The following is a 26,877-nucleotide window of genomic DNA, read 5'->3' on the forward strand; positions in this document are numbered from 1 at the left end:
TTTTGGTTGAACCAATTAAAATGGATTTTATATGGATTATGAAACACGTACAAATAGTTCTATGATTTTTTAAGAAATATAATACCATTCTTTGATGAATCTAATTAAAATCGAGTTTTATGTGAAATTAGTGTACAATACTTGTAGTTTTATGTTACTAGCTACAATACTTATAGTTTTGTATTATAAATGGCATAATACTTATAATTTTGTGTACTCTTTTCATTTTATTTCTCATATTAAAAAAATTGTCTGTGCTATCACTCATGCGTCTAAAAAGGGGTATTTTTCAGACGAAGCTCCCGAGCTGTCAGATTTCAACTGGACGGACACGATTCTTTCTTACTCATCTCATTTGCGCATTGTTCTTCTCCCCATCGACTGCGTTGCTTGCTTCCCCACCCCCACCCTCCTCCATCCATCTTCGGCGGCGCTCCCACCACCGAATCCGCTGTTATCATTTGTTGCCGTACTAATCCAACATTCTTGTCACACCCGCCTAATCAGTGACCCACCCTTCGTCCTCCATCGCCCGCAATTGGTGATATCCCTGTCACTTCACTAGAGCAGCCTCCCTCCCCCTTCCACCTCTTCTAATTCCAATGATAAAGAAACCCCAAATTAATCTCTCCCCTAACCTCTGTCGGGAAGCCATCGTCTAAGTGGACTCTTAAATTTCAGACTATGAAATTTGGAGTAAAAAAAAGTCGTGATATATCTATCACCGCTGCATAGATTTTTTTTTTTCACACCACACGGCGGCTCCTGCTCAGGTGCGTGCCTGTCTGCCTCCACCTCCACAAGGAGGCCACCGATCCCCCCGTCTCACGCCGTGCCCGCTGCTGCGCTGCTGCTCCTTGTGCCGTACGGCTGCCCAGCCAAACCCGCGGCGCCGTAGCACCCCAATCGATCAGGAAAGCCCGCGCCGAGGCTTGCTCTGCTCTCTGCTCCTCACCACCTCGCCGCCTCCAAGCAGTTGGGTGCTCCTCCTCCGTTGCCTCTGGCGGCGTGGCGAGCTCATGCTGGGGATGACCAAGCTGCTGCTCCAGCTGCAGGCGGCGGCTGCAGTGGCGGACAGGAGGCACGGCCTCGGCTTCGGCCCCGCTCGCCGCCACCAGCTCCCGCTTCGCCACGCGTCCGCCGCGGCCACTGGCAGCAGATTCGCCGCCTGCTTCGTCCGCTGCCTCCTCGTCCTCGCCGCCGCGGTCACCACGCTCGCACTCGCGCTCACCCTCCACCGCCCCGACCCCGATCCCGACCCCGCCGCCTCGCCACGGTAAGCGCCCGACCAACCACACCCCGCCCCCGCCCCATCTGCTGCCCCACCAGCTAGTCACTCACTCACACTCTTCACTGCGCTGATTCCAGCGGCTTCGCGGTGGTGATCAACACGTGGAAGCGCTACGCCCTCCTGCGTAGGTCCGTCGCGCACTACGCCGCCTGCGCGGGCGTCGACGCCGTCCACGTCGTGTGGAGCGAGCCGCGGGCGCCGCACGAGGCGCTGCGCCAGAGCGTCCTCAACTGCACCCGGCGCGGGAACGTGCGGTTCGCGATCAACGAGGTGGACAGCCTCAACAACAGGTTCAGGCCGATCCGGGGCCTCACGACGGACGCTGTCTTCTCCGTCGACGACGACCTCATCGTTCCCTGCTCCACGCTGCGGTTCGCCTACAGCGTGTGGCAGAGCGCGCCCTCTGCGATGGTCGGCTTCGTGCCCCGGATGCACTGGCTTGCTGACCCGGTACGATATGAATCAATTGTTGCAATTCATAATGAGTAGTATCACATTCGTAGTTTAACATGCGAAATTTGTTTGAATGGAAGTATCTATTTGTAGGTGTACTTTGAAATTTGAATTGTTGGTTTAAAAAAAAAGAAATTTGAAGTGTGCATGGACATAATGAGGAAGTTTGTTGTGTTAACATTCTAAATTGGAGTTGTTGCTTCTGCAGAGAGGCAATACAAAGGAATACAGATATGGAAGCTGGTGGTCAGTTTGGTGGACAGGGACATACAGTATAGTTCTTTCCAAAGCAAGTTTCTTCCGCAGGCAGTATTTGGATCTATATACCAACCAAATGCTACCAGCTATCCGCAATTATGTGAATGAAAATAGGTGCAACTCGTATCTTACTGCTTCACCATTTTTGTAGAAAAATCACTTTCAGTTATGTGTTTACACTGGATCTCTTATGCTTTTCGCTAATGCTTGACAGGAATTGTGAGGATATTGCAATGTCTTTTCTTGTTGCAAATGTAACTGGGGCTCCACCAATATGGGTACAAGGTCAGTAAGCACCCTTGTGAAGAAGTGAAATTCTACTGCGTCATCTTTCCTTAGACAACCTAATTTGGTTGAATTAGTTCACATTCCGCCTCAAGAAATTTCGCCTTTGGAGAATCAGTATTACCAGATTCTCAGTTTTACACATGGAACAAAATGTGTTTAGATAGTCAATCTTATTGTTTTGTTTTTGGCTGCGCATGTCATCATTGAAATGGTTGTCAGCAACCATAGGGACCATATCCTTTTTTGGGACCAATCTATATTTCTATCAACCTATAATTAGGAGAATTATGCAGCTCCTAAATTGTTTGGCAATAGAACAAGAGCTTCTTACTTGACTATATAATCCAGAAGGCTTTAAAGTGTGTTAGTTAAGCATTTACGGTATTTCAGCAGTGGTTATTTTTCAAAATAGTCCACAAGATTCACCATGCTTTTTTTTACTTTACCTTGCATATAATTGAAAATGTTGAGACAAACCAGAAAGAATCATAGCGGTAAAATAATTTGAAACCAATACAGTAAAGCAAAATAACTAGCCACAGAAACATAATAGGACTGCGAATGTTATCCTGGTTGTTATTGATATCAGGAGGTTCTTACCCACATTCACCTTCTTGATATTACCTCAGGAAGGATTATTGAGATTGGATCGAGCGGCATCAGCAGTTTGAAAGGCCATGATTCGCAGAGATCGAGATGCCTCAACACATTTGCTGCCATGTATGGCCATATGCCTCTTGTAGCCACCACAGTCAAGGCTGTTGATGGCCGCAGGAGCTGGTTCTGGTGATATGCCTCTTGTTTGGCTCTGTCATCTCCTCTCTTTTTTTTGCTTTTCCTTAGGCGCCACCTAGCCCATATTACAAGGCTAGTTTGCTTGTGCATAGTTCATCAGCACCTAAGGACACAGATTCAGATTGGATTGTACACGCTGAAACTGAAAAACACAGTGAACATCGGAATTTATGTGTAAGGAATTATCTGTTTATGAATGCGATAATAATTTACCTTTTCCTAATTAGGGGCGTTCGATTATATGCCACTGTGTCAAGAGCCTAAGACCGCTCGATCAGTGCTCACGGTTCACCTCTAGGCTAACTCATTTGTGGCTGTAACGGCCGAAGCAAGATAGTGGGGATAAGGGGACTCTTCCGTTGGACCAGTTGTGCATGCTTCCTTCTTGTTTTGTCCACAACCTCTAGTGCTTTTCTCTTCCTCTTCCTCTTCCTCTTGCTGCTGCTTCCAGGGGGAGAAGAGAGAATCTCTTGAGCCGATCATCCGATGGTGGCCATTGTTACCGAGGCATGGGCGCTTGCCGGCTGTGCTACTGCGCCCAAGGCGGCGGCGCAGGAGTCGCCGGTGCAGCAGCATCCTCTTGCAGCAGCCAAGGCCAAGAAAGCCGTGCCGTTGCGAGGCGTCAGCAGCATCAGGTGCCAAGACCGGCGTGAGGTCGTCGTCGTCGGCAGGCGGAGCAGCCTGGCGTCGTACGTGCTCGCCGCCCTCGCCGCGTGGTTCTCCCCACTTGCCGCCGCCGACCGCGCGGCGCAGGCCCTTGTCCTGGAGGCGGACGATGACATCGAGCTGCTGGAGCGCGTGAAGGAGGACAGGAAGAAGCGGCTGCAGAAGCAAGGCGTCATCAGCTCCTCAGGCACCGAGACAGGTCAGTCAATTAATCACCCCCCAGATCATCTCTCGTGTAGTTTTCTCTCTAAAAAAAGAAAAGAAAAAGAAACCTCTGATGCTTTGCAATAGCAGTAATGCAGTAGTTTTTACTACAACAAACCACAGGGTACTTGCAGGACCTCATCTACAAGCTGAGCAAGGTCGGGCAGGCCATTGACAAGGACGATCTCCCTGCTGCAGGCAGTGTTCTCGGCCCAAGTTCTGATGCCCAGTGGGTGCAGGACATCAATGCAGCTTTCTCCAAGGTTTGATTCGCTTCTCTTTTACCACACACAGGTCTTGACCTCCTTCTCAAGCTGTACATTTTGATCACTGTATGTAACATACAGTTCAGCTCAAGCCCAGAGGAGAGGAACGTGGTTGATAGCTTCAACTCCTCGTTGGCCTCATTGTTTACATCAGGTACATTGACGGCCGTTTGCTCTGAATGTTCAATGAACTTTATCTGAACAATCAAGTTCCAAGTGTCCAATTTTTGATCCATTTTTTTGGGGCCAATATGGATCTGAGACGTCTCATGTGTCACCTTGTTGCAGTGAACAAGCGTGATGCTGAATCCTCCAAGTCGGCGTTTGTATCCTCTGCGACAGCGTTGGAGAAATGGATAGCGTTAGCCGGATTGGGTGGCCAGCTCAAAGGCTACTGAGACGAATGAATTGGCTGACGGCTAGCTGGACGTTCTCTTCCTTGAAGCACCGGCTGTAATCACAAGATATTTATGGATCCAGCATTTGTGAATCTTCTCAATGTTAGAATTATAGGGGTCTATATAATTTAAATCTCATATAATAGAGGTAAGGATTTTTCTCCTTATATATATTTAAAAACCTTATTTTATTGGAGAGAGGAGATAGACTATTAATGAGAATAACATTTAATTTAGGAACGCTCTTATCATATGAGTATATATAATAATTAGGGTTTTTTTTGTCTATGTTGTTGCGCTGTCATTGTAGCATATTCTATCCTGGTATCGACGTGTACCGGTAACCGAAAAAGCAGGTACCTTCACTCTTGAGATTTTACATCGGAAGAAGACGAATAAGTTTTTTGAAAAGCACTTCACACGATTGCTTAAGTTTTTTATCACGGTTCGTCTTCCTGGTCGCTCTGCTATTATCGTTAACAAATTTGGCACATCGTCAGCAAAATCGATTGTGCCGTAAACACGATGTAACCTACATCCTCTACATTCTTCAAAGCGCAGGATCAATACGTAAAAACTATGTCACTCGTACTTTATTTCCCGCTATCCCTAATTTCAAGTATAATAGATCCAAACATATGTAATACTATCATACACACATCTAGATTATGCTATAATGATATGAACACATTAGTTTATTAATTTACACTCATGAATTATTTATAAATTAAATTAAATCTAAAAAAGTCTTAATTTCCAACGCTAAAGAGGGTACCGTAACCGAGACTTGAGTTCAGACAAGCATGCGAGAATAACCACTGCCTCTGTTGTTCTTCACTCGGAAAACAACATCAATTTCATCAAGAAATTCTACAGTAATAGGTACTGAAGCTAAATTTGTTCTCTTTTCAAGATCCAAGCAGCTGATGGATTGTTTTTTAATCCTCAACTTGCAATATGTTATGTGAAATTGAAGTATGTTCATGTTGATACTTGCACGACTTCAATACTACCTGCCAAGTCAGATAGTATGTCAAGCTGCATATAGCTACCTATCACGATTCACAAGCCAAAACCTGATTACAGCACTCGCTTGGGATAAAATAAATTTTTGTTGTACAAGCCAAGAACATGAGCCAATAATAAGCAAGTGGAAACATCGCTGCGTCTAAGGATTATCTTACAGAAGCACAACAACGTACAAGGAGCGACTAGACTACAATACTATCAGAAAGCATACTGGGAGACCAATCCATTATGCCCTCTGATGTAGTAGGCAACCCACACAATCCAAACTACCACAATATAAGACAAAAAAACTGGAAATAAGCAGCTAACTCAAAAGTTGCTCAAGTTCTTCATCAAATGGAAAATTGCCTGCCCATGAGAGTATGTACAAATGGCCGGTGGACCGCGCATGGCTGCTCAACCTGCAGAGAAAAAAAAGGGTAAATATGTGGAGTAAACTAAGTGAGAAAACAACTCAAATTAAGAGAAGTTTCTCTAAAATACTAGATCAACTCAAATAGTAAATTTGTGCTGTAAACTACCAGCAATTCCGCTCAAGAAGACACTCATCCACGTGCACTAACTGTATTTGCTTGTCCAATAAATGCATGAAACCCATTTGCTACGGTGAGAAGTGATGGCAACAGCAGTATGCGCTGTACTCATGGGGTGGTTGTGAAAAGAGGATAGAGGAAGAAAAGGAAGGATGGTTCACTAATCACCTGTATGATCTCCCCCTGTAGAATCCGAGAAGTTATTTGTTTCAGAAGCGAAGAATGGTGATTTATTATAATTCTCCAACATTTCTGCAGAAAACCCAAAACAAGACAAATAACGTATAAAGCCACGGACAAAGAGAGGGGAAGAAAAAAAGGAAGTTCACAAAATTAGGAAGAAATCAGCAATATCACAGGAAGGTACCTGCACTTTGGCTGAATTCCTCTGCCAAGTCTGAAAATATAAAATTTTGGGGAATCTGGCTCAAGAAGCCAAATGATGATGATTCAATATCTAAAATTGAATCATTCAGTTGTTGCCCATTCAACTCTGAGCTACTAAAGGATCCACCAGATGCGTCACCTATTGACTGGCATGATTCCAGGAATGTATTCCCGCAGAAAGCAAAATCAGCATTACTTGAATAGCCAGACTCCGTCTTTATTATTGTCCCATTGTCTACACCAAACATCACAGCAGTAGCATTCTGCGCTACCTGCAGATTACTTGAAGCATCTATTCCACTGTGAAGACCATGCATGTCTTTGCCAGCATTAATTAATTGATCACCAGATGGTGTGCCATTTATTATACCACTTGAACTTCCATTGCACATTATACCATCTGGCATTGCAGATCCGGGAGCAGTCTCTGGCAAAAAGCATGAATTTTGCTTCACTGAAACAAGTAAAGAAAATAATTATGTTAAAATGCCAGTATACAGTAGGATGCCAGCGTGGGCACTCGACCAAAAAATGAACTTATCTGCAAGAGAAAAAGAATGGAAAGTGGAGATAATAAAATGTAGTTCCCATGAGCAATGATAAAACTTCGATTGATAAACCTGTTGAGCCTGTACCATTATCAGATCACATCGAAAAAAATAAGTGCTCGATATCCCCAAAGATTGTTCTAGCACTTCACTCAGCAAATCAGATTATTCACTTAAATGATGAGTAATTACTGGTTTACTATTACCCAGATGTGAAGTCACAATAAGAAGCTCCAAAGCTGGGAACAAAGGTCTTACATGGGTTGGAATTTGAGCCATTAGGAAGAGACGCAGAAGGGATCCCTGAAGGAAACTCTTTATTCATAATCTGGAACTGGTTGTCAAGCAGCTTGTTGAAGGCCATTATTTGATTCTTAAGCATTAGCCTCAAATAGTATGCCTTGAAAAACACAGGATTCTGTTCCTCAAGTTGTTGCCAAACTGAAAAGAACAAACAGAGAAGAAAGCACCCACAAGTTGCAATCAGAATGGGATTTTTTTTTAAAAAAAAAAAACAACTACAAAACAATGGGATGGAAGTAAAAAATATTGCAAATTCTGAGAGAAATGAACATAACTCTCTAAGCAAAATGTTCACTAATCATACTATTTATAGGTATGTTTTTTAAGGGATACTATTTATAGGTATGTTAATGGATGTGCAGTTAAATTTGAAGCACTTTTTCAATACAGTAAACTGCAGAAGTAATTTTTCATAAAAAAATGTTGTAGAACTGGAACTTGGTGGCCAAGCCATTTTGTTTGTGCTGTATGTCATTAATGTAGGAAAATTTCCACACATGATATTCATTTAAGAGTCAGGTTGCCATAATTTTTGTGCTGGGATGGATGTAAAGAAAATTTGCATTAGCATAAAACAAGAATATTAGAAAACACCAATCAAGATTATAGCATAATTTTCCATTGTATTGGATGGCAATTGAGCAATGCTATTGCTTCTGATAGGTCTGAAAGGGAGATCACTTCCAATAAAATTGTGTTACAGATAGTATATTTGGGCAGGATACAACAACAATTGATACAAAACTGAAGCATTATTTGTAATGTGAACTAGCATATGTCCATAGTTCAGAATCACAGTTGTAACATCAGACTAACTATAGAACCAAATATGCATGCAGTATGGTTGCCAGTTTTGGAACATTGGACCAACCTGCAAGTAAGATAAAGGAACCCTTCTACTGTACCAGATAAGAGCGAGCTTTACCATGTTCAGTAACGGTGGGCTCTATTTTTGCCTGGAGGGAGAGGGCATCAACCACTTCTTTCTGGTTCATATACAGCTGAAGACAGCCCTCTATAAGATTTTGAACCTGTACAACGGTATTTAGCAACTGGAGTTAATGAGTTACCTTATCGGTCCATCCAAGTAAACATAAGACTTATGCAAAACAAGATTCACTTGCATGCTCAAACCAATCTTGGTTGCCTGTAAGCACTGCAAGTGCGCAACTAACTCGGCATATGCATAGTTACATGAGATTACCATTCCTAGTCCCAAGCCACTTGGTGTTCATTCCAAACCCTAGAACACCAATTTCACTATAAGGCTATAAGCACACAAATCAGCCTGCAGCACGCGATGTTCTTTGAGAGAAACAACACGAGTAGGGTAGCAAGGATCGGCAAGACCCGGGAGCAAATTCACAAAAAATAATTAAAATCCTCGCCAACGAACCAACTGACGAGCGCACATTCCACAAAGAAGAATAAACGATTAGGAATGCAACTAAGGAACTGAACTACTGACGATCTGTATGTCCTCGCAAGAGACCTTGCGAACGTCCTCGCCCGACATGCCGGATGCAGCTGCGTCCTCTCCCTGCCCTCGCGCCACCTCCCCCCTTCTTCCCCCAGGCGAAGCTCCTCCTCCCTGAGCGACAGAGACGGGGGTGAGAGAGACGAACAGCACCAAATATATGCAAAGATTACAGGACTAGGAACAGCTTATGGATCATACCGCCCGTGATTTGACGCCGGGGGAGGGAATCTCAGCTTGCTCCGCGCTGAGAGGAGGGAGAGGAAGCGGAGGTGAGGGAGGCAGAGGAGGAGGAGAGCGGCGGGCGGCCACCAGCAGCAGCTCGGGCTGTGATCAATCAATCAATCCACTCCCCACTCATGTTGGGGGAACACTTGTTTGATACTGGAGCAGTGAATCTTTTTGCGCAGAAATATTATTACCATTTTGTCAGTTCAGATCAAGCTCCAATCAGGCCATAAAGCCAATTAATTAACTGAGGGTGTGTTACATGTTTGCATGCAATTAGTGGTAAAGCTATTGTTCGGTTAATTCAGTTCGGTGTATTTGGTATTTCGGTGAAGCATGATTAAAATATACAAAGATGCATTGTATTATATATTCTTGGATTAACTTTTGCATAAGAAATTGGATGGGAAAAGGGGCCACATCCGGCTCCAACAAATCTGCAGTACCACACTATATCCCACTCCAATAAATCTGCAATCATCCAGCGCTCCATCCATTCAAGTAGCATATTCTTGTACTTTACTTGAAACAACAGCCTTTTCACTTTCCAAAAGAACACAAAATTTGTGTTTGGATCAACATGGCTACACCCCTAGCATTGCTGCAAAAATTTAGAGGAGGCTGTGAGAACAATGGGTGAATAAACATGTAAAAGCAACTGAAATACCTAACCCTTCTGAGACTGAAAGCTTTGCTCAGGATTCAGACCTGCAAAAGCCAGGGCTTCAATAGGCAGGCGGCATGTTCATATCATGTAGTAAACAACTATACGATCTAACCACTGAATCGAGACGCAACTAAATCTATAGGCACACTGTGAAAAACATCTTTCAAAGTCTCCTAATAAACCTTCGAACACCTAACCAACTACGGTGTTAATTGTTCATATTGTTTTGTAACCTCGAATGCTAAATTCCGTGACTAATTTCAACCAAGCTGTGACCACTTTCCTTCACTTCTGCCCACTTGCCATTGCTTTAATCCTTGAAGCATTTTCTTTGTCATGATATCATAAAAGTATTTCGATACTTGCAAGTTGGTGGCCAGATCTTTTTGGCCCACATCTATCAGCATCTTTGCAGCTCTCTTTCCCAGTGCATGTTCACCATGCGCCATGCAACTCTATAGTAGTGAACTCCATGCCTTGGTATAGTGTCCTAATAGAGAGTGTTCCATCATTTTCATTGCCTCCACCACGAAACCATCTCGACTAAGAAGGTTGACCATGCAAGCAAAGTTCCTTTCATCAAGATTCATCTCACAGCTTGCTCTCATGAGCTTAATCACCAACCGTCCTTCTTCGAACAGTCCTGCCTGATCACATCCAGCAATCTCACATAGGAAGGTAACATCGTCAGGCTTGAGGCCACTAGAAATCATCTTATTGAATAGCTCCATTCCTCGTGCGCTATCCCCATATCGAGCACATGCATATATTATTGAAGTGAAGCAAATGACATTTGGATCCTGCAAGCTTTCAAATATCAAGTATGAACTATTAATTTGGCCCGCTCGAGCATATGCGCTGATCAAGGAGGAGCACACAGCTATATCTGTTTTAAAGCCTAGTTTGACAATCTAAGAATGTAGCATTTGGCAACTGACTAAACTTGATGAAGATGATAGAGATATGGCCTTCATAGTTGCATGGCAGCGTAAACAGAGACAATGGAGTTCCACGAGATGACATCCTCGTGAGGGATATTATCCAGAGAATTCTTAACATCCACCAAATCACCGATTGCCAAGTAAAGATCCACAAGCGAGTTTGACAGGAAAATGTTGGATGCAACCCACCCTACCTTGAGAACAACCCCATGAGGCCATGAAGTTGTCTGCCTTGTTGTAGTCATTCTTCATCTTGATGGCATCCTTCCAGGGCATAATAATAGGAAAGGTCATTCAACTCCAGATCCTATCGTCTCATGTCAATGAAGGAACAAATAAGCTCCTCAGTCAGCTTTAGGTTGCACAAGCCATGCAGTACCACATTGCATAAGGCTGCGCTCTACAACAACAGCTCATCGTACAACAAGAGAGCAGCACGAGGTGACTGAACGCTCATGTAGTGATTAACCAAGGTAGACCCCAACAAACAGGTTGGAGCACAGGCCTAGGGCCAGCACCCGACCGTGCAGCTGCAGTCCCTCGCACCCACTGCATGCACCGAGGATTGCAAAGAAGTATGAGGAGTCTCTCTGATTCTAGAAGCAACCATCCCCTTCTAGACTGCAAGGGCTCGATCGCGGAGACTGTCCCGAACAAAACCGGTGATCATACAGTTCAAGGAAACAACATCCCGCACTGCCATCGCCGCGAATGACCTCACTGTGCACTGTGACGGATCCACTAGAGACAACAAGGTGATGCTTCGGGCGTTGCTCATCCTTGTTGGTCTGTGCAACTTGGAGGAGTCAAGTCGGTGTACACCCATGTGGAAGGACGGTGGGGGGAAAGTGTTCGAGCAGCAAGCACATCTCCGACTTTCATCAGCCAACAACGAGCTCTCTAGTCAGGAACAATAGCGACGATCTTTCTTGCCAAGAAGAGCATCATCTTAACCCGACCGTTCCATCACTATCGAGACTGCCGGCCATTATCATCTACTAACAGAATGGTTGGCATCTCTTGGTATTCTTGCCATGAAATTGGTTATGCAGATGTACAGAAAACATTAGCAAAGGTCAATAGGATTAAGTCATGAAAACAAAATCGAAACTAACTTAGGGCCATCTAAGTAGCGTCTCTTCATGTAATGAGCCAAAGCAATTCGATTTTACCTCAGTCGGCAAGGAAGATGGGATTCTTCATGTCTGCTGCAAGATGCGGCGCCCCCCATGAATTGCCCAAGGAAGAAGAAAGCCTTAGATGTCCACAATGACTAGGCTGGACATTTAAGCTACTCAGATGGTCCATCCAGTCCATTAAATATGGATGTTTAGCCCAGTTCTCTACTCGTTCCAATGGCCTTATCAATGAACTAGGCAAGTCACATGTTAGAAAACTACAGTGCTGGAAACAAGGAATCACACAGAAGAAGAACAGCATGGATTTAGGCATTCAATTTCATCCGTTTGAACTCCACAGGACAAGCGGTGAATGGATTATGTTCCAGTGCGCAGAGGAACGCGGTTCCAATGGGACAATTGGTATTCATCAGTGACACAACTGGCTACCTCTTCCTGATAACATGTGCAAGAGAGCATGTGCTATCAGAATATGAACAAGATGAACATACCTTGAATTGAATGACATGTAACAATGTGAAGAAAAAGTACCTCTGGCATTTACAAATTCAAAACTCAAATGCAATTTCCCAGATGAAGCCTTTGCGCTTTTACTGTTCTCTTGTCTTCAGAGCTCTACACCAATGCTGACATCTTGCAGAATGAAAATTACCAAAAATCATTGCATGAACATGTTCCATCTCGGGAATGATGGAATTTACTCGGGTCTCTAACAATGATTTCCATGTTCCAAAACTTGGAGATTAACTTGATTGAACAGTGACAGTCCTCACAGACCCTTAGGTTCTTCATGATATAAATCAGCATGTTTGGTGTAAGACTAATGAGGCCAAAAGCAATGGCCATCTTCTCACCGTGTGCTAAAAGTGATTATTCTTTCTCTTCCTCGTCAAAATCCACTGTTATCTTTGGCGTGGTTGGAGAATAAACCCACATACTTCAATATCTGTGCAGTTTCATCTATCAATGCGATGATCTCTGATGTCCAAGGATATGATTGGTCATTAGAGACAAACTTGTGCACCTGCCCAGCCACGGTCAACGAGATGTCACCTATTGTCTTCTTAACTCCTCGTTCTTCCATCGATCTCGTTATTCTTGATGCATCTTCCCATTGTCTGGAGTCTATATATATGTTATACAACTGGACATAGACATCATCCTCATCACGCTCTAGCTTTAAAAGATGATCTGCAGCATGTTGAGCTAGGTCAATGTCTTTATGGACTCTACAAGCACTGAAGATAGAGCCCCATATGACAACATTTGGTTGCATTGGCATCGTCCGAACAAGATCCATAGCTCCATCCAAAAGCCCACTATGGCCAAGCAAATCTATCATGCAGCCATAGTGCTCAACCTAATGATGTATCTTGTGCAACAATCTCATCTCATCAAAAGTACATATGACCTTCATTAAGTAGACACAAATGACTGCATGCAAATGTAGGTAACTAAGTTGGGATGAAAACCATCACGCTTCATCCGACAGAAATGCTCCAGAGCAACCTTACCCATATCATTGAATGCGAGACCTTCAATCATGGCAGTCCAAGTGCGAACATCTCTCTCAACCATCCGCTGGAAAACAACAGTTGTTTCATCCACCCTCCCACATTTCATGTACATGTTCAAGAGTGTAGTCCCAAGGTAAATATCTTCTTCCACCAGCCTCTGCTCGATGCAAGCATGCAATGCCCTATCTTGTGGCAATGTACCTAAGCTCGCACAAGCAGTGAGAAGGCTCACCACCGTTTATCAACGCGCAAATCATGTCTCCTCATATGCGTAAACAATAGCAGTGTGTCTCTAAGTCGGGCACTTTGGATGTACCCAGTGATCATCGAGTTGAACGCGATGACATCACGTGTGTCCATTTGATCGAACAATGACCTTGCAACATCAACATGGCCAATCTTGCAGGACCCGTTAATGATAGCATTCCATGGTTGGGACTTTTTGCCCTTGCCAACATCATCAAAGACCTATTGTGCATGGGCAATGTCACCACACTTGACATACAAGTCGATTAGCGCAACGACAAGATTGACACGCATCAACATCCCCTTTTCCCTGACTAGCAAGTGTAGCAAGTGGCCAAGCTCCAAATCCTTGTGTTGCGTACATGCTGGGAGTACACTAATCACGGTAACCTCCTCAGGTGCAATCCCATCTGAAAGCATGCTCTTGTAGCAATCCAAGGCCTCAGTAGACCGACCAGAACGTGAGTACCGAGCAATCAAGCTCGTCCACAAGATCACATTCCTCTTTGGTGCCTGCACAAGGAGCCTTCAAGCTTCATCGAGTAGCCTCATCTTAGCCGGCCCACCGATCATCGTTGTCCAGGCAACGGTGTCCTTCACAGGTATCTCGTCGAAAAGCCAGGCAGGCCTCGTCCGCGAGCCTGAGCTCAGTGTACACGTGTATAAGAGGGTTCTCCACAAGCGGCGTGGTAGAGGGGAACATGGTCCGAAGGCACACGCGGTGCAGCATCCGGCACACTTGGCCGTGGGCTCGGGCACCGGAGCAGCATTTGAAGAGGAAGTGGAACGTGAAGATGTCGGTGTGCATGCCCTTGCGACGGTAGAGGAGTAACGGCTCGTCTTTGACACGGGTGCGGAAGCAGGCGCGGAGAGCGGTGTCGAAGGGGAAAGTGTTGGGGTGGGGCATTTGATCGAATAGGTTGAGCACGTAGCAGAGGGACCATGTGGCGGAGACCGAGAGCAGACAGTTGGCGAGGGCGTTGAGGAGGTTCGTGGCGGAGTCCTGGTGGCGGAAATGACCAGAGATGGTGAGGAGGCCGTGGAGCTCGACCATCTGCCGCAAGGAGCGAGAGGTCGGTAATGGCGACGGGCGCATGGCACGGCGGCGCACAGCTGAGCAAGAACGTGGAATTTGGGACGGAGTTTGGTCTCTGGTGTGTCTGTAGCGAATATGGTCCTATTAGGTCATGATTGTGATTTTGGTGATTAATGATAATATAGTTATTGGGGCTAACATCTTTGTCAAAAATATATGTTAGTAGGTCTTATGGATGCAATACATGAAGAAGCCACCAAAATCGGGACAAAGTTTGGTTGAATTGGAAAAAAATCCTAGGAGAAATGACTACACCGGATGATCCGGTGCTTAGAGTATTTACACTCACCAGAGCATCTCTGTCAAAGGAGGACAGATGCATGAAAGCCTCACCAGATAGTCCGGTGACAAAGCAAGACAACACTGGACAATAAACAGTGCAAAGATGAAAAAGAAGTAGAAGACCCACCGGATAGTCCGGTAATTGATTTGAACACACCAGAGAAATGCACTAGAGCATTGTTGATAAAAAGAAGAATGCAGTGACCTCACCGGAAGGTCCGGTGCTCTGAAGATTTGTACATCGGAGCATATTTTCCAAAGAGGGTTGCATTGGTTCGGCTGACTGAAGATAACACAGTGGATGGTCCGGTGATGAAGATAGAGTGTACATCGGAGTATCCAGTGTTCACAGAGGCTTGAGTGAGTTTCCAACGGGTAGTTTGTGAGAGTGTACTCACCAGATGATCCGGTGTGAGTACTACTGTTCTCACCGGATAAACCGATGTTAACAGCTTTTTAAAGTCGTTAGGTTAATGGCTAATACGTGAGTTTGAGGCTATAAATACCCCTTCACTCAGTCATTTGAGTGTGCTGAAGTCCAGAGAAGTTCATATACAACTGAGAAGACATCCAACCCACCAAAGTGCTTAAAGTGATCATGCAAGACGATTAAGCACAAGATTAGTGAGTGATTAGTGCTTATAGGACTAGAGAGTGAGTTGTTGGGCGATTGCTGCCTAGAGAGTGGATCAAGGAATGATCCAACAGTGTACCTCTTGGTACGCCGATACCTTAGAGTCTTGGTGACTCATCGGTAATCTTGTTGACCCTCCAATTTAGTGTGGAGCGGCGGCAAGACGATTGTGCAGTGATGTGAAGACCCTTGCCTTTGTGGCTCAAGCTCCGAAGTGATCACGATGGCGAGAAACCGGAAGAGAGGCTAGTGGTGAGATATTGCCTTGGTGGCTTGGTGGCTCATCCGGGTGGAGGCCTTGCCTTTGTGACTCAATGGCTCAAAGGTTGCGATTGGGTGCCGATCGGGAGCATATCCTTTGTGGAGTTCTAATATGGACTATTGGTGATATTCATACCATCAATATCACGGGAAAAATCCCTGTGCCGAGTTTGCTCTCTCTACCTTATTTACGTTTCCACATTTACTTTCTTAGATAGGTTACAAGCGCTTTGATCGGTAGAGTAGACACACTAGATAAATCTAGAGCACATTTAGATAGAAATTAATATAGATTTATCTTGAGTTGTTTTTAGAGCCAAAATAGTTTTAAGTGTACTAATTCATCCCCGCCCCCTCTTAGAACGTCACCGATCCTCACAATGTCGCAGCTTTAACTTGTTGGACTAGGCTAAAAAATGCACGAGGCCAGCCCAAGTAGAATGGTTTTAGAATGTGGCCCTTTTATTTCATATTTTTAAAATCCAAAAATTGCAAATATATGACATGGCTTTTTGGCGTGTGTTAGTTGCCAGAATTTGCCCTAGTCTTGTCAGGTGGATGCATATAATCTTAGGGAGAAATATGTTTAGTTATCTGCATTCACTGTTCTAGCCCGGCCTGGTAGATGTAAACATACATCTTCAGCCTAACCCAGGAGTGAAGCTCGATCGATTCGAGCTTCACTCTGTAGCCTCGCCTGATGGATACAGGTTCCTGTATTCACTCATACAGTTAGTTCCATTTATCAGTGTCATAAAATAATCTTCATGCAAGTAAACAATCATAGTCTCAATTCTTTACATCCGCTCATGCAGTCTTAGATTCGGTCAACCAAACATAAACTCAGCTAAACCTGTACAGACAGATATAACCAATCAAATATTTTTTTTAATAAATATGATACCACTCAACCTACTTCTTAGCCTACATATATATACAACACTATAAAAACTCATCCGAGAAACGCAAACACACCCTTGGTTCTCACCTAAAGCTTTGCCCGTATCACCAAGATCAGCCATATCAGGTCCCAACCAACATTTGCCGTGCTCAAACAAGGTCATTTCTGAACTTCCCTTCCTATAAAAAAACGTTATTAACTCTATTTTTTCCATCTAAAAATATCGTTCTTTTCCTCTAAAAAACGTAATTAAACACGTCTCCAGATTGGATGATTGGCAGCCACTCTCGAGTAAGATAGGCAGGTGCATGTTGTTCCAAATTAAGCTAGCTACTGTCTATTAATTGCTGTTTTGAAATCCAGCACGGTTCAAGCTTGAAAAGCTTTGATCCGATTCCTGACGGCAAAGCAGCAGAGCAGGCCGCATGCCGGCACGACGGCCTCATGGCGCGGGACATCTTTTCCCGCCGACCACCATGTGTCGGCACATGCACGTACGTGCTCGATCAGAACTGGCCATGCCTTGCACTGCACTGCATGCCCATGATTTGCCCATGCACTGCATCCGTCGAGCCCATGCATGAATGCCACAGCTAGCCAGCCTATAAGAAGAGCACACCGCCACAGAAAGCCGGCGACTCTCCGCTCCACCACTTCACTTATCGTACCACTGCACGCGCGCTAGAGATAGATCGAGCAGGCCAGTGAAGCAAGCATGGGCATGGGCAGCAAGGCCGCGGTCTCCGTGCTCGTGCTGTGCGCGCTGCTGGCCGCGCAGACGATGGACGCGGCGCCGTGCAACCCGGCGGCGCTGAGCCCGTGCGCGGGCGCGATCATGTTCGGCGGGGCGGTGACGCCGGGGTGCTGCGTGCAGCTGCGGGCGCAGCAGCGGTGCCTCTGCCAGTACGCCCGCGACCCCTCCTACCGCGGCTACGTCAACAGCCCCGCCGCGCAGAACGCCGCCAGGGCATGCGGCCTCCCCAAGCTCAAGTGCTGAGCCTGTCGGCCGCCGGCCGGCACGCCGTATACGAGTCCACGGCTAGCTGATCCATGGACTTGCATCCAAATAAACGCGACCGCGAGCTCTACCTTTAACGTGCTGGTTGTTGCGGGTTGCATGCGTTGTGGTGATCGACTCTGGCAACTCGTCAGCTAGCTGGTTTGGTTGATGTGTGTTTGAGCTTGTTTCGTATGAATAATGTTCCTTGGGCCTGTTTGTGCTCCCTCTGTGTTCAATCTCATGGAACAGCAGTTACAATCGCATAAGTTTTACTCGATCAGCCTTGAATATCTTCTGGTTCATGCCTCGATCAAACTATAGGTCACATACTAACTGAACAAACCAACGCATGTAAAAAAAACTGAAAGGTAGCATTGCAGCATGGTCTGGTAAGCTAATATTTATATATGACTGGTAATCTGGTACAAAAGCACCACGCGCAATATGGATAGCACTTGCATAATATCACACACAAGAGCTGTCACCTGTCGCAGCACAAGTTGCCGGGTTCGGACCACATAACTAGCTGAAACTGAGTACCGAAGCCCAAAAGAGCTAACCAAGAGATGTACAACTCAGATGACCACCAGAAACAGCAGACTACTTTGTCCAAATGAGCTAAGCAAGGAATGTAAAACTTAGTACGACCACCAGTAAAGCAAACTAATCATGCAAACGGAAAAGGAACCGTTGCTTCCACATCTGTCGTCCAAGCCAACACTTCTGGGTGCGATTAACATGTACATCAGAATATGGTAATTCAAATCAAACAGAGCTTCTTGATATGTAAGATCATTTTGCAACAGAAGTCCCCACTGACTTATCATCATCAGGTAGGCCCTGCGATAAATAAGCTGATCAGGAAATGTTGCCATCAAAGGTTGTCCAAGAATTTTATGAAGAAGAGGCAACCAGTGCAGTTATCACTTTCACCCCCATTGTCATCGAAAAGAATGTGTATGGCAAAACAGAATAGATAAATAGAATCCCACATACCAGGACATTGTGAAGCGAATTGATTTTTGGTACGACAGATTTCACATCAGAAGTTGTTGCTGACTTCTCATACTGCAGAGCTTGATTGAGATTATTGCTACTCTCCGACACCTCAGCATGATGATTATCACCACCAGGTAGGCCCTGCGGTGATAAGACAATCAAAGAAGAGAAGTTGAGCCATGCTGCGCAAGAATTTTGCCAATGTAAGTTTTGCTTCCGCCCTTATGATAAACAGGGTATGGATGAACCAATCTAATGGAAGGAACAATGTACAGCTGTACACAAAGTGTACTGAGGGAAAGAATAAGAGAGTTTAAAATACCAGGCCATCATGCAGGTCATTGACATCTGGGAATGTTGGCAAGCACAATTCAGCATCATCATGGAGCATATCTTGTGAGTTCAGCTCATGAAGCATATCAATAGTCAGATTCATGTCAAATTCATTCGCCTTGAGTAACTCATCAATGAAGTCTGTGGAGACGTTTGGGAACATCAAAAAGACCAATTTGGCCAGAGCAAGTGGGTCCATGTCATTTTCCTCAGACTGTGATGGATCAAAAGTGCCACAAGAAGGATACCCCTTCGATGATGACTCTGCAGAAATGTTAAGATCTGCTGAGCTCTGAGTGTAGTCATTTCAACAAAGCAAATCTGGGAGTTCAAAACCTGCAGTGCAGAGTCATTAGGAACCTAGTTTTCAGTTTTACCTGCTTGTGTCTCTGGGGCATTGTATGCAAATGAACTCAGGGATGGAGGTATGAAAGGACTGGCATTTGGATTCAACTGGAATGACCCTTCCATGGTTCTTTGTTCAACAAACCTGTAATGTCCAGACTCCAGAGAGGAAAATTCAGCTCAAATTTCTATGTGCAATCATGACAACAAATAATACAATTTAGACACATAATCACATGAAACGGCAGTTGAAAAAGGCCATGCATGCCTTATACCAAGAGATAATAATATAGTCCCAGGTGCCAATAACAAGTGATAAAATGTTAAAAACTAAGGAGAAAGAACAATAGTACAATCAGAAGTAGTTCTACAAGGCTAGTACAGATTTTGAACCCATGTACCAATTTCAGCATTAGTGTGAATCATAATTATTCTTCTTGCACTAATAATCCAGAATCCAGGGTTTACTTCTGGAAGAGTGAATTTTCATATGTATGAGATTCTTGGAAACAACAACTAGAGTTCTAAATTTAGAATGTTGCAGATGACAATGTGACTACAGAATCAAAATGACCAAACCTGCAATTATGCTCAGATGACACCTAGTGAATGGATGCAACTGTTGCTCTCAATCAGAATACTATTGATATGTAATGCTGCTGTGTGTTTCAAAAATAATAATGAGTCCATTTGGGTGCCTGGCATGCACTTCGTGTTCATTCCATCATATGGGTCAATACAGGCTTCCCATGATAAAAATGCGCATAGATTCTTCTTTTTTTCAGACATAGATAACAATAACTTTTAAAGCAGAAAGTGAAATGAAACCATAATTATTTCATTATTCATCTAGTTTACGAGTCCCCCAACTGGGCACCCTCATGTTAATCAGAAACAGTAGTATTTGCTTATTGTTTTGCAGATAATAGGTATAACTTCCTAATTGCATCAAGAGCAACTAACTACAGCTTATAGGCACATGAAATTGAAGTGAAGCTTGCACTGCTTGGAAATTTTGAGGTCATCGTTCCCAATCAGTGAACAATAATACCTTGCACGAGAGCAAAAGTGACCATCGAGGAAGTTATGGAATATTTTACCAGTGCCTAGAGATATCAAAATGGATTCATAAAAAGTAGAAGAAAAGAGGAAGGAAGCTCCTCCGCTGTGATTAACTAATTGTTCTGGAGTTTTAAAACTAAACCCCAAAGGCCACGAACAGTTTACCTAGACCAACTTCCCTAGAAAAAGGGATAATAATTTCAAAAAACTTACAGTTACTGGCTCCATCGCTGGCCAAGATCTAGTAATTTGGATCAAATGGGGCAATTTACAAAGAACAAGAGAAAGTATGTACCCAACAAGCCTTCCAATCGAAATACCGCTGAATAACAGAAGTAAGAAGACCCGAATTAAGATTACAACGAGCCCAAACATCAAGATGCCACAACAGATCCATAACAGTGAAATTTTTTATATTCTTTTATGTTCACAAATGCACAAAGCATTGTAACCCTTGCTACAGCGAACTCTTGAATACTACTGCTATAATCATCGGGACGCTTTTGATTGATCTTTCCAATCACCCGTTCCGTGTGCAAAAATAAACCACTTCTCACGCTACCGTAAATCTGGGTGAGCTTCTTGTCAAAGGAATATCAAGCATTTGATTTCCCACTGCCCAGCATCCACCTGATGAAACGAACTAGGGTCTAGGAATCTGAACTGGACAAGACGATTCCCATCACAAGGCGCACCAGAACATAGCAAGGAAAGCAAACGGACGATAAAAAAAAACCTCACGACGGCATAGTGGATCAGATCAACCACGATCGCAAGAACTCGACATGACTGGGGGGGGGGGGGAAATTGACCTAGACGGGAACGGGAAATGAGCGGCGGGGCTAGACCAGATGTATAAAGCCCAGAGCGCGATCGGTTTGAGAATCTTCACCTCGGGATGGTCGGCGGAGGCGGTGGGGTGGTCGCCGGTGTCGATGCTTGCGCGAGGCGTCGCGGTCGGGGTGGTGGTCCGGTGGAGTGGGAAGGCGGCGGAGAGGGGAAAAGAAAGGGAGAGGCGACGCGGAAGGTAAACGGCCGGCAGTGGCGTCGGAAATACTATTTGGTTCGCTACCATCTATTAGTATATTTAGCAAAATCATGTGTAAGGTGATGAGGACATCACTCCTTCGGATACATATAATGATTCTTTATTAAACTTTTAAGGTCCAATCACAAGAGCTCGCGCACGACAATTAAATTTAGAGGTGAGCTCGTTCCTAAGCAACTCTTTATATAATTTTGAGAATAGATTACTACCTAATGATTATGTGTTGCTTAGGAATCATGGAGAGAACAAGAAGACATATAGAGGAAGGCTTGGAAGCGTGGAGGAGCAGCTAGGACGTCCAACAACAGCAGGAGGTCCAGTCCAACTCGAGTCCGAATCAGTCCCGACCTCCAGGACCAGCGAGCAGTAAAACGGACGCCCAGGACGCATCCGGACTCCGTTTTCGACGATTCACATATGGTTGGAAAGATAATTTCATAAGAAAACCAATGGCGTTGGTTTGAGGTTCAAATTCCTTCTGAGTCAACGGGAAACGTCGAAACAAGTCAGCGTCCAGAATCTGTCCCGGTGCTGCGTCACCGTTTTTGGTCCGTTGGGCCGTGTATCGTCGTTGAGCCCATTAGGGGGGGCGTGACCAGGGGGTGTGACGACCCTTAGACCCTTATTATCAGCCGCCGCCGCTCTCGTTAGGGCGGGTTTTTGCTTAGATTATTCTGTCAAGAACAGTTTCGCTGTTTCGTCGGTTTGTGAGACCCCAACTCGTGAGATTAATCATTCATCTGCAATTTGGTTGCATTCTTCCTTGTTCTTGCTTGTGTTCTTCGATTCGCAGGCAATGACTTTAGCCTTCTTGGCGAGGTCAACCGTGCAACGCCGGTTGATAACCAGAGGAGACGTGGTGCTGCGATTGCGGGGTTTCGGATCGTGTTGTTCGGAAGCCGGATCGACTTGTGTCTCGTTTCCACACAAGTCGATCCGGCTTCCGAACAACACGATCCGAAACCCCGCAATCGCAGCACCACGTCTCCTCTGGTTATCAACCGGTGTTGCACGGTTGACCTCGCCAAGAAGGCTAAAGTCCTTGCCTGCGAATCGAAGAACACAAGCAAGAACAAGGAAGAATGTAACCAAATTGTAGATGAATGATTAATCTCACGAGTTGGGGTCTCACAAACCGACGAAACGGCGAAACTGTTCTTGACAGAATAATCTAAGCAAAAACCCGCCATAACGAGAGCGGCGGCGGCTGATAATAAGGGTCTAAGGGTCGTCACACCCCCTGGTCACGCCCCCCCTAATGGGCTCAACGACGATACACGGCCCAACGGACCAAAAACGGTGACGCAGCACCGGGACAGATTCTGGATGCTGACTTGTTTCGACGTTTCCCGTTGACTCAGAAGGAATTTGGACCTCAAACCAACGCTATTGGTTTCCTTATGAAATTATCTTTCTAACCATATGTGAATCGTCGAAAACGGAGTCCGGATGCATCCTGGGCGTCTGTTTTACTGCTCACTGATCCTGGAGGTCGAGACTGATTCGGACTCGAGTTGGACTGGACCTCCTGCTGTTGTTGGACGTCCTAGCTGCTCCTCCACGCCTCCAAGCCTTCCTCTATGTGTCTCCTTGTCCTCTCCATGATTCCTAAGCAACACATAATCATTAGGTAGTAATCTATTCTCAAAATTATATAAAGAGTTGCTTAGGAACGAGCTCACCTCTAAATTTAATTGTCGTGCGCGAGCTCTTGTGATTGGACCTTGAAAGTTCAATGGAGGATCATTGTATGTATCCGAGGGAGTGATGTCCTCATCACTAGGAATAGAAGGAACAGGAAGAGGCATATACAAACCATGTGGATTCAAGCGAGACTTAGCCTTTTGACATGTGGTACAGCGTGCCACGAACCGCTCAACATCTCTCCTCATCTTTGGCCAAAAGAAATGTGTGGCCAACATATCCTCCGTCTTCTTAGCACCAAAATGTCCCATCAATCCTCCTCCATGTGCTTCCTGCAACAACAAAAGACGAACGGAACCAACTGGAATGCATAGACGGTTAGCTCTAAACACAAATCCATCATTGATCACAAACTTGTTCCATGTACGTCCCTCTTTACAGTTCAGCAATACATCTTTAAAATCAGGATCAAGCACATATTGTTCTTTTATTGAGTCAAGTCCAAAAATTCTATAATCAAGTTGGGACAACAAAGCATATCGTCTAGACAAAGCATCAGCAATTATATTATCCTTCCCTTTCTTGTGTTTGATAACATAAGGAAAAGATTCAATAAATTCAACCCACTTAGCATGTCTACGATTCAGATTATTTTGAGAACGAAGATACTTAAGCGATTCATGATCTGAATGTATAACAAATTCTTTAGGCCACAAATAATGACGCCACGTCTCTAAAGAACGTACAAGTGCATACAATTCCTTATCATACGTAGAGTAATTAAGAACAGGGCCATGCAATTTTTCGCTAAAGTATGCAATGGGCTTACCTTCTTGCATCAAAACACCTCCAATGCCAACTCCACTAGCATCACATCCTAGCTCAAATGTCTTACCAAAATTTGGAAGTTGCAGCAATGGCGCGTGCATAAGCTTGTCCTTCAAAGTGTCAAATGACTCCTCTTGTGCCTTACCCCAATGGAACACCACACCTTTCTTTGTCAACTCGTGTAAGGGGGCAGCAATGGCGCTGAAATCCTTCACGAAACGACGATAAAAACCTGCAAGTCCAAGAAAACTTCTCACCTGTTTGATGGTTTGGGGCACCGGCCAACTCTTTATGGCTTCAATTTTCATCTCATCCACCTCAATTCCCTGTGGAGTAATAACATAGCCAAGAAAAGAGACTCGATCCGTGCAAAAGATGCACTTCTCAAGGTTACCAAATAAACGTGCATCACGTAAAGCATTAAAAACGGCACGTAAGTGATCCATATGTTCATCCAAAGACTTGCTATAAATCAATATAGCATCAAAGTAAACCACCACAAATCGTCCAATAAAAGCTCTTAAAACCTCATTCATCAAACGCATGAAGGTGCTAGGTGCATTAGTTAAACCAAAAGGCATTACTAACCACTCATATAATCCGAATTTAGTTTTGAAAGCTGTTTTCCATTCATCTCCAAGTTTCATTCTAATTTGGTGGTAACCACTACGCAAGTTGATCTTTGTAAAAATTACAGAGCCACACAACTCATCAAGCATATCATCAAGTCTAGGAATAGGATGGCGATATCGAATAGTAATGCTATTGATGGCTCTACAATCAACACACATACGCCAAGTACCATCTTTCTTAGGAACCAAAATCACAGGAACAGCACAAGGACTAAGGCTCTCACGTACATACCCGCGGTCCAAAAGCTCTTGGACTTGCCGCTGAATTTCCTTAGTCTCCTCGGGATTGGTTCGATACGCAGCACGATTTGGCAATGTTGCTCCCGGGATCAAATCGATTTGATGCTCTATCCCTCTCATAGGTGGCAGTCCCGGGGGTATCTCAGCTGGGAAAACATCCTCATACTCCTGCAAAAGGTTAGTGGCAGCAGGAGGTATCGAACTAATAACATCATCAAGCGAATACAAAACTCGTTTGCAAACCAAGGTGTAGCAAATATCATTATTAGAAATTTCAGCAAGGTCACTTTTTAGTGCAAGCATAACACCACCCTTCAATTTTATGCCCTCTACCTTAGAACTAGGTGCAGACTTATCCTTTTCAGGTGGGTAAAGAGAATTAGCAACTTGCTGATTTTCAGATTTAGTATCACGCAAATTAGCAGCTCGTTCTTTATCAGCTTGTACAATTTCAGCAGGGGTCATAGGAACCAAAGTAATTTTCTTTCCTTTATGCATAAAAGTATATGTATTACTTCTACCATGGTGTATAGCATCATTATCAAATTCCCAAGGTCGACCCAATAAAAGTGAGCAAGCTTCCATAGGTACTACATCACAGTCAACATAATCAGCATAGGAACCAATGGAAAAAGAAACTCTGCAAGTTTGAGTTACCTTAGCTTTTCCAGCATCATTAAACCACTGAAGGTTATATGGATGGGGGTGTTGGCGTGTGGTCAAGCTAAGCTTCTTGACCAAATCTGAACTCACCAAATTATTACAACTACCTCCATCGATGATGACACGTGCTCGCCGATTTTGGATGACGAAGAAAATCTGGAACAAGTTATGGCGTTGCAGCTTCTCTGGTTGTTGTACCTTTGTGCTGAGAGCCCGCTGCACAATGATGCTCCTATAGGTCGCTGTGTCATCACTGCCCAAGATTTCGTTGCTCTCCTCAACAACTGGTTCTTCTTCTTCTTCTTCCTCAATGTCAGAGGCGCTGATGTACCCATCTTCCGTTGCAATGTATGCCCGCTGACTTGGGCAATCCTTCTGCACATGACCGAATCCATGGCAGCGACGGCACTGAATGCCAGAGGTGCGTCCCGTTGATGCAACAGAGGAAGCACTCTTGGAAGGTCCCTGCAAAACAGAATTTTTACCTGAACCTGAAGGTCGTGTAGTGACCGGATTTGGTGCCGTAGCTGCTTGTTGCTTGCTCGCTGGTGAGGGAGCCCTGTAAGTGGATGGTTTGGACAGCCCCAAGGATGGTCCTGTGCGCGGCGTGTATGTGGTGCTGGCCTTGTACTTGCCCTGCTGCTCACGCCCCTGCAACTCCTTCTCTGCAAGCATAGCAAACTGAAACAACTGGTTGACATTGTTAAATTCTTTATAATCAATAATATCCTGGATTTCACGTCTCAAACCCGAATAAAATCGACAAATAGAATCTTCGTTTCCCTCTACTATGCCACAACGCATCAAGCCCTTTTGAAGCTCACCATAATAATCCTGCACAGATTTATCTCCCTGTTCTAAGCGCATCAATTTCTTACGCAGGTCTCTATGATAAGATGGGGGAACAAATCTATCACGCATAGCAACCTTAAGCTCTTCCCATGTACGAGGTGTGGCACCATCTGCAGCTAAACCAGTCCACCAAATAATAGCAAAATCTTTAAACTCACTAGTGGCTTGTCTAACTCTATGTTGTTCAGGTACTTGGTGGGCACTAAATTTTTGCTCTACTGTCATCTCCCAATCAAGATATCCCTCAGCATCATAATGTCCCAAAAAAGAAGGTATAGTAAATTTAACCTTAGCATAAGGATCTTCAGGAGCTCGATTATACATACCTCGATGGTGGTGGTGATGTGGAACGCTACCCATACCTGTGGTGTTAGTGCGAAGACGACGCCGTAATCTGTTTTGTAATGTCGCCGCTGGATCAAC

At 44.6% G+C, this 26,877-nt stretch overlaps 5 protein-coding genes and 1 pseudogene across 11 annotated transcripts; 3 read left to right on the plus strand and 3 right to left on the minus strand.

The window, feature by feature from the left end:
* The first annotated feature begins 636 nt into the window (after nt 1-636).
* Nucleotides 637-3,278, plus strand: LOC133927347 (glycosylinositol phosphorylceramide mannosyl transferase 1-like). The gene is made up of 5 exons (XM_062373771.1): nt 637-1,276; nt 1,369-1,741; nt 1,953-2,116; nt 2,217-2,287; nt 2,920-3,278. Exons 1-5 carry the CDS (start codon nt 1,020-1,022, stop codon nt 3,078-3,080), a joined length of 1,026 nt encoding a protein of 341 aa, XP_062229755.1. The 5' UTR covers nt 637-1,019; the 3' UTR covers nt 3,081-3,278.
* Nucleotides 3,279-3,428: 150 nt separating this feature from the next.
* LOC133927349 (thylakoid lumenal 16.5 kDa protein, chloroplastic-like) lies at nt 3,429-4,815 on the plus strand. Its single transcript, XM_062373772.1, has 4 exons — nt 3,429-3,950; nt 4,079-4,218; nt 4,303-4,375; nt 4,510-4,815. The coding sequence occupies exons 1-4, from the start codon at nt 3,572-3,574 to the stop codon at nt 4,617-4,619; spliced, it is 702 nt and encodes a 233-aa protein (XP_062229756.1). The 5' UTR covers nt 3,429-3,571; the 3' UTR covers nt 4,620-4,815.
* An 865-nt stretch (nt 4,816-5,680) lies between these two features.
* Nucleotides 5,681-9,298, minus strand: LOC133927350 (uncharacterized). Of its 2 annotated transcripts, none has more exons than XM_062373773.1 (7): nt 9,098-9,298; nt 8,888-9,010; nt 8,345-8,450; nt 7,375-7,557; nt 6,549-7,022; nt 6,350-6,433; nt 5,681-6,049 (listed from the first exon to the last, which is right to left on the minus strand). In XM_062373773.1, the coding sequence occupies exons 2-7, from the start codon at nt 8,933-8,935 to the stop codon at nt 6,045-6,047; spliced, it is 900 nt and encodes a 299-aa protein (XP_062229757.1). In that variant the 5' UTR covers nt 8,936-9,010; nt 9,098-9,298; the 3' UTR covers nt 5,681-6,044. The 2 variants fall into 2 exon arrangements, with proteins under 2 accessions (XP_062229757.1, XP_062229758.1); XM_062373774.1 differs by having other exon boundaries at nt 8,912-9,010; nt 9,098-9,296.
* Nucleotides 9,299-12,519: 3,221 nt separating this feature from the next.
* On the minus strand, nt 12,520-14,730 carry LOC133926053 (pentatricopeptide repeat-containing protein At4g21065-like; annotated as a pseudogene).
* Nucleotides 14,731-17,472: 2,742 nt separating this feature from the next.
* LOC133927352 (probable non-specific lipid-transfer protein 2) lies at nt 17,473-18,088 on the plus strand. The gene has a single exon (XM_062373782.1). It carries the CDS (start codon nt 17,524-17,526, stop codon nt 17,803-17,805), a length of 282 nt encoding a protein of 93 aa, XP_062229766.1. The 5' UTR covers nt 17,473-17,523; the 3' UTR covers nt 17,806-18,088.
* A 102-nt stretch (nt 18,089-18,190) lies between these two features.
* LOC133927351 (uncharacterized) lies at nt 18,191-21,639 on the minus strand. Of its 6 annotated transcripts, none has more exons than XM_062373777.1 (5): nt 21,440-21,639; nt 19,518-19,644; nt 19,130-19,404; nt 18,805-18,948; nt 18,191-18,648 (listed from the first exon to the last, which is right to left on the minus strand). In XM_062373777.1, the coding sequence occupies exons 1-5, from the start codon at nt 21,620-21,622 to the stop codon at nt 18,601-18,603; spliced, it is 777 nt and encodes a 258-aa protein (XP_062229761.1). In that variant the 5' UTR covers nt 21,623-21,639; the 3' UTR covers nt 18,191-18,600. The 6 variants fall into 6 exon arrangements, with proteins under 6 accessions (XP_062229761.1, XP_062229760.1, XP_062229764.1 ...); XM_062373776.1 differs by having other exon boundaries at nt 19,130-19,422; XM_062373780.1 differs by having other exon boundaries at nt 19,518-19,630; nt 21,440-21,575.
* Nucleotides 21,640-26,877: the final 5,238 nt, after the last annotated feature.

The sequence above is a fragment of the Phragmites australis genome, chromosome 8 (assembly GCF_958298935.1).
Source record: "Phragmites australis chromosome 8, lpPhrAust1.1, whole genome shotgun sequence".
NCBI lineage: Eukaryota > Viridiplantae > Streptophyta > Magnoliopsida > Poales > Poaceae > Phragmites > Phragmites australis.